Source organism: Cebus imitator, unplaced genomic scaffold (assembly GCF_001604975.1).
Source record: "Cebus imitator isolate Cc_AM_T3 unplaced genomic scaffold, Cebus_imitator-1.0 Scaffold6, whole genome shotgun sequence".
Taxonomy (NCBI): domain Eukaryota; kingdom Metazoa; phylum Chordata; class Mammalia; order Primates; family Cebidae; genus Cebus; species Cebus imitator.
This window is the reverse complement of record NW_016107321.1, coordinates 6222892-6233339: the sequence shown is the minus strand read 5'-3', so window position 1 is coordinate 6233339 and position 10448 is coordinate 6222892. Positions and strand designations below refer to the sequence as shown.

General features: G+C 49.2%; 1 protein-coding gene across 1 annotated transcript in view; it reads left to right on the top strand.

The window, feature by feature from the left end:
* Nucleotides 1–10448, top strand: part of TMEM181 (transmembrane protein 181) — a 108478-nt gene that overhangs the window by 44531 nt on the left and 53499 nt on the right. Inside the window, 2 exon segments of the mRNA XM_037742294.1 lie at nt 3350–3453; nt 9662–9717. Of these exon segments, the coding sequence (XP_037598222.1) occupies nt 3350–3453; nt 9662–9717 (160 nt within the window).

Sequence of the window (10448 nt, the reverse complement as noted above, 5' to 3'; positions counted from 1 at the left end):
GGGTTTCACCATGTTGGCCAGTCTGGTCTTGAACTCCTGACCTTGTGGTCTGCCTGCCTCGGCCTCCCAAAGTGCTGGTATTACAGGTGTGAGCCACCGTGCCCAGCTGCTTTTTTAAGTTTTTAGAGACAGGGTCTTGCCCTGCTGCCCAGGCTGAGTGCAGTGGTGCAGTATTAGTTCACTGTAGCTTTTAGCTCAAGTGATTCTCCCCACTTAGCCGTCACGGTTGCTGGGACTACGGGCATGAGCCATGCTGGGCTGGTTCAGAGCTTACATATGGGAAGTCCAGAGCAGAAAGCCGTGGAAGGAAAGGCATCGTTAGCAGCATCGTCCTGTCCTGGTGCTGCCTTGGCCCATGATCGCCCTGCAGGCTGCAGAGGGTCCCAGGGTTCCTGTTGGTGGTGAAAACCTAGACCTGGTGCCCACCTTCTCATCCACGAGCCTGGTGCAGCGTGGGCAGTTATGCCCTGCTCACACCTGCTCAAGAAGACGGATTATGTTGTTTCTCTGTGTCTTTTTCCCTTGACTTGGACGACTTTACTGCTAATAAGTTGAACTTAAGTAGAATTTTTCAGGAAGGGGAGACAATGGATTTTATTGAGCCTTCTGAGAGAGACTGGCAGATGCCCTGGGTGGGTCGTGCACTCATACACTTGCTCTGTGCTCTCATGCCCCTTTTTATTTTTTTTTTTAATTGAGATGGGGTCTTGCTCTGTCACCCAGGCTGGAGTGCAAAGGTGGGATCTCGGCTCACTGCAGCCTCTGCCTCCCGGGTTCAAGTGATTCTCCTGCCTCAGCCTTCAAAGTAGCTGGTGCTACAGGTGTGTGCCACCACACCCAACTAATTTTTGTATATTTAGTAGAGATGGATTTTCACCATGTTTGCCAGGCTGGTCCTGAACTCCTGAACCTCAGACGATCTGCCTGCCTCAGCTTCCCAAAGTGCTGGGATTATTCAGGCGTGAGCCACTGTGCCCAGCCTCCCATACCCTTTCTTAAGGCCTCTTTTTCAACATTCTGTCTCATCTGCTAAATAACGATGCTGGTATGGGGTCAATAATGTGTTTTTAAATCAAGAGTTAAAATACAGTTATTCTGGTTTTCTCTGCTTCCAAGTAATTTCTCTGTGCTTTCAGCCTCTGCTTGTGGAGTTCTTGGAGCTTCTTAGTCTTGGGACTGTGGCTTCCCGCAGGGAACAGGACCCCGAGAATGGTGCAGTGTAGGAACTCAGAAATAGCAATGTCATTGTTTAAAAGCCACTTGAGCTTTACAGCAGAGGGTCAGATAGCGGAGTGTTTCCGTACATTCTTCACCCACCTTCCCCTCATGGGAGCACTTCGCATAACCTGGCGCATTTATCAAAACTAAGACATTGACCTTGGTGCAGTACTGTTAACAGAACTACAGGCTTTATTTGCATTTCCACACCATCTAGTCCATTTAGCTTTGTGTAATTTTTTCAACGTGAAAAGGCCCTGAGCAGCTGCCTAGGAATCTTCCATTCTGCGGTGTTAAAACAATAACTTAGTAAACGCAGCATGCTTAAACTAAGGATAGACTTGTCAGCTGGGATAACTACGGGAGGTCATAGGAGACTTGTTCTTGGGCCAGCCTCCACACTCCGCAGGGCCTCCTGGGCCAGCCTCCACACTCATCAGGCCTCCCGGCCAGGCCTCCACACTCCTCAGGGCCTCCCGGGCCAGCCTTCACACTCCACAGGGCTTGCTCTGAGGCATTGGTGTAGGGCGGAGCCTGCAGCACCATCCCAGAGCCACCTCTGTGTAGTGTGGCTGCAGAGGGCAGGGCTGCAGCATCTTGGGCATGTGCACAGTCTCCAGACCTCAGTTTCCCTACCTGTGAATTGAACGCGTTGTTTACTCCCTGAGGTCATTCCTCTCTTGGGTATTTTATGACTTCCGGGCCTCTGAGGATCTGTCAGGCCCCAGAGCCTGACCGCCTCCTTGGGCCAGGCCGCCTCCTTCCCCAGCTCTCTTGTCTTGTATGTGGGTGAGTGTTTGCACCCAATCCCCGCGCAGCCGCAGAGGCACCTGTTCTTTATTTCTTCACCTAGTAACCCTAGTCTGTGTGCTCACTGCCCAGGTGGCCACGCAGTCCCTGCTGGGGCAGCAGACCTGGTGTTAGCAGAGCCACGTCCCAGTGGTGTTGACTCACAGCCTTGCTCTGGCCCTGAAGCCGGCCAGCAGTGACTTCCTGCTCTGCAGCTGCAGTCTTGGGTGTGTACCGTAGTGGTGGGGGTGCCCTTGCCCTTGTGAGCTTTGGACCGTGAAGCCAGTAACCTTCCTGCAAAGCTGGGGTGAGCCTGTGTCTGCCTCCCGGGTGGGCGTGAAGCTGCCTATCCCTGAGGTGAGGTGCTCAGACTCCTTCCCGCTGATCTGGCTCCTAAGACAGAACATGCGAGGACGACAGAGAACGCAGAAGATGGAGCGAAACAGACGGCGCCGCGCATCCCTCTGGTCTGTGGGTCTCTTCCTCGGCACAGGGTGGGGGCCGGCCGCGCCCCTTTTGTCAGCGGTTTGACTGGGACACAGTCATGCTCATGTGTCCCCTGCTGCCCAGAGAAGCAGAGCTGTGCCTTGTGACAGAGCCCGAGTCTTCCCAAAGTCTCCCATATTGCCTGGGCCTTTACAGATTTTCTTGTTTGCTGGCCCTGATACAGGGTGTTCTAAAGGAAGTGATCCCTGTCCCCTGGGGTTTTCCTGTGACTGAGCGGGAACCTGGCAGGGTGAGTGGGTTTCCCCGTCGGCGCAAATCACAGAAAACCTCACAGCAAGGCAGCGTCCATGTTGGTGCGTGGCACAAGGGGGACCTGAAGTTGTGGGTGACCTGGGATGGGAGGAGTCAGGCTCTGGGCTGGTGGGGACAGTGGAAGGAGGAGTGTGCTGCTGGCAGGACCTGGAGCTTCCAATGGGGCCTGGCGGTGCCACCCCCGTAGGCTTTGTGCTTGTGCATGTGTGTGTGCACATGTGTGTATGTGCGTGTGTGAGGTAGGTAGTGGGGTCTGGCCACCGCCTTGGTGGCAGTGACCCCTGGGGGGCCTAGTAGCCCCAGTATGTTTCCTTGAGCGTGGGGTTGGTGTGCCATGTGCAGACCCTGGTGGCTGGTGTGTCCATGGACCCTCTGACCTGGAACATGCAGGAGCTTGTGGCACTGAGGTCACGGGGGCTGTTGTGTCCTGGAGGCTGCCTGGTGGCAGTGCAGGGCCGCTCGGGAGTGAGGGGCTGGGAGGGGAGGTGGGCAGCGCCGTGTCGGGGGAGCTGTTGCTACGGGGCTGATTTCCTATGACCCCCGGGCCTTCTGACCATCCCTCACTGCTGGCTTCTGCCCCCAGGCTGGCGCCCATGCGGCTCTACACACTCTCCAAGCGCCACTTTGTCCTCGTGTTTGTCGTCTTCTTCATCTGCTTTGGCCTGACCGTCTTCGTCGGGATCAGAGGTAAGGTTCAGTTTTTCCTCAGTGAATCTTTTGCCCTGTGCGGCGGCCCTGGCATGTTGCTTTTGGCCAGCCCAGCTGTGCCCCTGGCTCCCACTGCCAAGGGCCTCAGCACGGAGGGAGCAGTGCCCACAGGGTGGACAGGGTCCCAGCCCTGCACGTCTGGCTGCTATGTCTCTCCTGAGGGAGGCACAGCGAGCAGCCCCATGTGACCCTGGCCATGCCCTGTGCAGCAGCCGGGGCTGCCGTGACCACATGCCTTTCATTGGCCAAGCAAACATTTCTTTCTTTTCTTCCCTCTTTTCTTTATTTCCTTCCCTCCCTCCCTCCCTTTTCATCTTTTTCTTTCTTTCGAGACAGAGCCTCCTTCTGCTGCAGGGCACCAGGCTGGAGTGCAGTGGCGCAATCTTTGCTCACTGTAACCTCCGCCTCCTGGGTTCAAGCAATTTTCCTGCGTCAGCCTGCCAAGTAGCTGGGACTACAGGTGTGTGCCACCACGCCCAGGTAATTTTTGTATTTTTTAGTAGAGATGGGGTTTCACCGTGTTGGCCAGGATGGTCTCGATCTCCTGACCTTGTGATCCACCTGCCTTGGCCTCCCAAAGTGCTGGGATTATAGGCATGAGCCACCGCACCCAGCCTTCAAGCAAACATATCTAATCTGCTGTGCCCTAGGCCCAGCTGGGCACAGTGCAACCGGAACCTGCTGCCTGGTGGGGGAGACAGGCCGCGCGAGTTACAATGCAGCTGACAGGGTGGGGAGGAGAGTTGGGGGCTGCTGCCTGTAAGCATGGGGCGGGTGGCTGCAGGAGCAGTGAGGTCATCTAGGCCAGTACCCTTTCTCACGGGTGGAGAATCAGAGAAGCCAAATGGTTTCCACAAAGTTCCCAGAGACCCAGGTCTCTTCAGTTGTGTGCGTAGGGCAAGCAACCAGGAGCCTGACTTGTCTGGAGAGAATTTATTCCTCCATTGCTTTGTTTCCGTCGGAAATAAAATGTCTTTTTCCATTAGGGCAATTTCTGGTAGGTGTTGTTTAATTGATGCCCTTAATACTGAAGTGTGAATGGCAATTAGGCTTAACCTGTCCCAGAGGCAATTTGTGCCTCAAAAGGCTAGTTTGTGGCCAGGCTTGGTGACTCACGCCTATAGTCCCAGCACTTTGGGAGGCCAATGCGGTTGGATCACAAGGTCAAGAGTTCAAGACTAGCCTGGCCAAGATGGTGAAACCCCATCTCTACTAAAAATAGAAAAAATTAGCCGGGCATAATGGCGGATGCCCGTAATCCCAGCCACTCATGAGGCTGAGGCAGAGAATTGCTTCAACTCAGGAGGCAGAGGTTTTTGCAGTGAGCCTGGATTGCACCACTGCACTCCAGCCTGGGTGACAGAATGAGACTCTGTCTCAAAAAAAAAAAAAGCTAGTTTCTTACCCCAAACTGCGTTGGTAAATGGACGAGGAAGCTGGGGGAGAGGGTGGCTCTTCAGGTGCTGTTTATCTGATGGTGATAACAGCTGTAGCCAACTTCTTTCCCGTAAAGTCATCAAGAAGTAAAAATTATATTAATTACAGTGCAAGATATATCCATGATCTTACTTGATTTTCACTGCCATCCTTTAAGATTGGTAGGGGAGGCATTAACATTCTCATGGTCTCCAGTCTCAGTGGGACCTCAGCCACTTTCTGTTCTTGAAGCCACTCTCTGTCTCAAATGTGCATGATTATATCCAGCCCTCTCCGCTCTTGCAGAAATGTGAAGTGATGCACCAAGGCTGAGATACAAGTGAAGTCAGGGTTTCTCTGTCCCCTTCGTTCTTCCATACAGTACTCTGTTAGTCAGGGCTCTCCAGAGAAACAATCAATAGGAGATACCTGGCTAGCCTTCCTGCCTGTCTATCCTGTCTGTCTTTCTAACTATTATAAGGAATTTGTTCACATGATTATGGAAGCTGGGAAGTCCAAAGATCTGCAGTCAGCAAGTAAGAGGCCAGGAGGGTCCATGATGGTAGTTCCAGTCTAAGCCCAAAGCCACGAGAACTTAGGAGAGCTGGTGGAGTGGGTTCCAACCGAGTCCAGGTCTGAAGGCAGGAAAAGACCAGTATCCCAGCTGGGTATAGAGAGAGCCCGGCCAGAAAGAGCGAGTCCTCCCTTACTCAGCCAGTTTGTTTTATTCAGGCCTTTGATGGATTGGATGAGGTCCACCCACATTGGAGAGAGCAATCTGCTTGACCCAGTCTACCGGTTCACATGTTAATCTCATCCAGAAATGACCCACAGACACAGTAGAATAATGTTTAACCAAATGCCTTGACACCCATGGCCCAGTCATGTTGACACATAAAATTAAGTATCATGAGCACGCTCTGCTCCTGATTATTTCATGTGATAAGGTTATTACAGAGTTAGGAGTACCTCAGGGACTATTGGCTTAGTAACTGTCATTTTGCAGATGAGGAAATCAAGATCCAGAAAGTCTTGTTAGTGAAGACTAGAGTCCAGATATTTCTTTTTTTTTTTTTCTTTTTTGAGACAGTGTCTCACTCTGTTGCCCAGGCTGGAGAGCAGTGGCGCGATCTCAGCTTGCTACAACCTCCACCTCGCCAGTTCAAGCGATTGTCCTGCCCCAGCCTCCTGAGTATCTGGGATTACGGGAGCCTGCCACCACGCCTAGCTAATTTTTTTTTTTTTTTTGTATTTTTAGCAGAGGCAGGGTTTCACCGTGTTGGCCAGGCTGGTCTTGAACTCCTGACCTCAGGTGATCCAGACTCCTTGGCTTCCCAAAGTGCTGGGATTACAGGTGTGAATTACCACGCCCAGCCGAGTCCAGGTTTTTCTGACTCCCAGTTCTTAATTATTTCCAGGAAACCAGACTGTCTTACTTCCTGGGTTAGGAGTTTACTTAGATCATGAATCTGTTTAACAGGAGCCTCATTGTGCACACAAGCCTCCTTCCTACATAGAGACGTCGTTCCCAGCATTCCTAAACACATTCCAGAGACACACTGCCCTGGTTGTGTATTTCCTTCTTTTGAGTGGAAGCTTGTTGGTTGCAGATGGGGGATTGTCACTGAGGTAGCTCAGAAAAACTGATATCACCAGTTGAGAGTGGTATGTTTTGAAACAAATCCAGTTCTTCTTCTTATTTTTTTTTTTTTTGAGACGGAGTTTCACTCATGTTACCCAGGCTGGAGTAAAATGGCGTGATCTCGGCTCACCGCAACCTCCACCTCCTGGGTTCAGGCAATTCTCCTGCCTCAGCCTCCCGAGTAGCTGGGATTACAGGCACGCACCACCATGCCCAGCTAATTTTTTGTATTTTTAGTAGAGACGGGGTTTCACCATGTTGACCAGGATGGTCTCGATCTCTTGACCTCGTGATCCACCCGCCTCGGCCTCCCAAAGTGCTGGGATTACAGGCTTGAGCCACCGCGCCCGGCCTAACAAATCCAGTTCTAAATTAAATTAAAATAGGATTCACAGTGTTTCCTTTGACTACTTCTTTTAAGGCCAAAACTCTGAAGAAATGCATTGTAGGAATTATGAAGCTTGGAGAGGATTCGGGGAAGATGGAGTAGGAATCTATGTCCTCTACTTAGAGGACAACTGTGGTGTCAGAATCTGTGGTGTAACTGTTTTGGAAACTCCAGAGTCTCTTGAAGGCTTGCAACTTCACAGGGAATGCTTGTACATTAGATTGTGGTTAATTTTGGTCAGTGCAGTCCTTAGCAGGTACCCGTCCTCCACTGCAGGCCTGTAGCAGGCAGCTGTGTGTTCTAGAGCTTGTAGAAACCAAGGTGGGCAAAAAGGACCCTGTCCTGCAGATATCAGGGATCTGTGCTCTGATTGCTGCTGCTGCTTCTAATGGCAGAAGTACAGTGAAGAAAGAGTGGCTGCTGCCATTGTACCTCCCTCAGTTGTTGCAACCCTCTCCCTCTCTGGCTAAAGTTACTTCCAGGGGATTTAAAGGGCTGGCACTTTTTTTACACCCTCATTTTTCCCTTTGTCCTTTTTTGGGAGCCAGACATCGAAGACCAGGACATTGAAAACTGCTAGGAAATTTCGAAAGTCACCACACCTGCCCAGAGGAAGGCGCCGGCTCAGAACGGGCCTGAGAAGACTTGAAGTTTAAACCTCAGGCTGATCATTTGCACAGAGACAGTCTGTAACAACAACAAAAACAAAAATATGAAAATGGGTAACAGGAAACCCTGGGGAAGGGGAGAGTCTGGTTTCCAGAGGTACATTATTAGATTTAAGTGTTCACTTTTCAGCAAAAGGTCACAAGGCAAACAAAGCCACAATAAAGTATAACCCATCAAAAGGAAGAAAAGGAACCATCAGAATCTGTCCCTGAGTAAGACCATATGACAGACCTGTTAGACAGAGACTTTAAAACAACTGTTTACAACTGTCTCAAAGATGTCCAAAGAACTAAATGAAGAGACATGGAGAAAGTCAAGAAAACACTGTATGAATAAAAAGATAGAAAACATAAAAGGAAACTAAAATATTCTAGAGGTGAAAAGTACCCTAGAGGGATTCAGAGGCAGAGTTGAACAGGTAGAGGAAAGAATCAGCGAGTCAGAAGATAGGACAATGGAAGTTTTTGAGAGTGAGGAACAGAAAAAAAGGAGAAGAAAAATGAACAGAGACTGAGGGACCTTTGGGACACTGTCAAATGGACCAGCATACACATTGCGGGTGTCTTGAGAAGGAGAAGAGCTAGAGAATGGGTCAGAGAGAATATCTGAAGCAGTGATGACTGAAAACTTTCCAAATTTGATGAAATGTGAATGTAAACATCCCAGAAGCTCAACAAACTCAAAGTAGGATGAACTCAAAGAGACCCACCCTGGGATGCATTTATAATGAAACTGTATATACCCAAAGACAGATTCTTGAAAGCAGCAAGAGAGTCACTCATCGCATACAAGGGATCATCAGTAAGTTTGTCGGCAGATACCTCATCAGAAGCTTTGGAGGCCAAAAGGCAGTGGGCTGATGTATACAGAATCGATAATATGGGTGAATCTTGAGGACATTATACTAAGTAAAATAAGCCAGTGGCAAAAAGATAAATACAGTAAGATTACATAGGGTACTTAGAGTAGCCAAGATCATCAGTACAGAAAGTAGAGTGGTGGCAGCTGGCGACTGCAGGGAGGGGAATGGGGAATTGTTTGATTGGCACCGTGCTTCAGTTTCACAAGATGAAAAGAATTGTGGAGATAGCAGTGATGGTTGCACAGTATGAACGTACTTGCTACCACTGAACTGTACACTTAAAAATGGCTCAGATGGTCCGGGCGTGCGGTGGCTCATGCCTATAATCTCAGCACTTTGGGAGGCTGAGGCGGGCGGATCATGTGGTCAGGAGTTTGAGACCAGCCTGACCAACATGGTGAAACACCGTCTCTACTAAGATACAAAAATCAGCTAGGCATGGTGGCGCATGCCTATAATCCCAGCTACTCAGGAGGCTGAGGCAGGAGAACTGCCTGAACCAGGGAGGCGGAGATTGCAGTGAGCCAAGATCGTGCCACCTGCACTCCAGCCTGGGTGACAGTGAGACTTGTCTCAAAAAAAAAAAAAAAAAAGGCAGATGGCAAGGTCTTGAGTCTATAGGGAAAAACAATGGTTAAGATGGCAAACCTTTATGTATATTTTATCACAATAAAATTGGGAGAAAAAGAATTGGTGATGTTTGTACACCTGTTATTATTTCAGTTAAAACTTTCTGCTTTCCTGCTTATATTAGCACATATTATGTTTATAGCCCTTAATAAGCATTTTTGGAAGATGGGATTAATTGGATGAGCAGATAAGTGTGTCTTAGTTTTTGGAAGAAATCTTTGTATTTTACAAAATATATAAGACAAAGTCTCTACAGTTAATGCCCTCTGGGCCCATGCATGTAGAGACAGCGCTTGCTGGGAACACAGCAGGGCATTGCCTGTGGAAACCCTGTATGTCATGTGCCAGGCGTACTGGTTGACTTGTGTTGGGAAGTCAAGAGGCACAGCAGAGTGGACATTCTGTGTCTGCGTTTGTGTGTTTATGTGTTTTACTTACACATTGTAAAATCTCTAAAGAAAAACCAGGTAAATTAAGGCCACTTCCATGTAATGTATAAATCTTTCTTGGAATTTGGAAAAAAATCTTAAATTACCAATGTAGCTATAACCTGCTTTTGCCCTTTTCTGTTACACTTTAGGACCTAAAGTGATCCAGACTTCTGCGGCAAATTTTTCTCTAAATAATAGCAAAAAGGTAAGACTGGGTCTGGGTGGCAGCTGGGTGGTAGGGTACATTATAAACCTCAGGCCACTGAGAAGTGGTTCTGCTTAGAGTCTAAGGCAGCCTGCCCTTGCCTTGTGGCTTCTGAGGCAACACACATTTCTTACTCCATTGTCAGCCGCTGGCTTCTGGGTTCTCGTTTGCTAAAGTGACCATTTCTGTTGTAATAAATACCTCAGTACTTAGGAACATGATGGTATTACTTCTTAGGGAGCAATTGTTCATTCAAAAAGAGTGGTTAACTTATCCTGATTCCTTGCATCTGTTAGTCCTGTCAGATTATAATTTTTAATAATGACACCACTTAGGTGTCTCATCTTTCTTATTTTGCCCAAGTTAAGAATTGGCCTCTGTCAGGTTTCTGATGATCCAGTTCTTTCCAGTGATTACTTTGTATTCCTTGTGTGAACTCAGTTTAAATGAAAAATCCCGTCGAGCTAGGTGGCTCCTGCTTGTGATCCCACCACTTTGGGAGGTCGAGGCGGGCAGATCACGAGGTCAGGAGTTCGAGACCAGCCTGGCCAATATGGTGAAACCCCATCTCTACTGAAAATACAAAAATTAGTCAGGCATGTTGACATGCAACTGTAGTCCCAGTTACTCGGGAGCCTGAGGCAGAAGAATCGCTTGAACCTGTGAGGCGGAGGTCGCAGTGAACCACGATTTTACCACTGCATTCCAGCCTGGTGGACAGAGTGAGACTG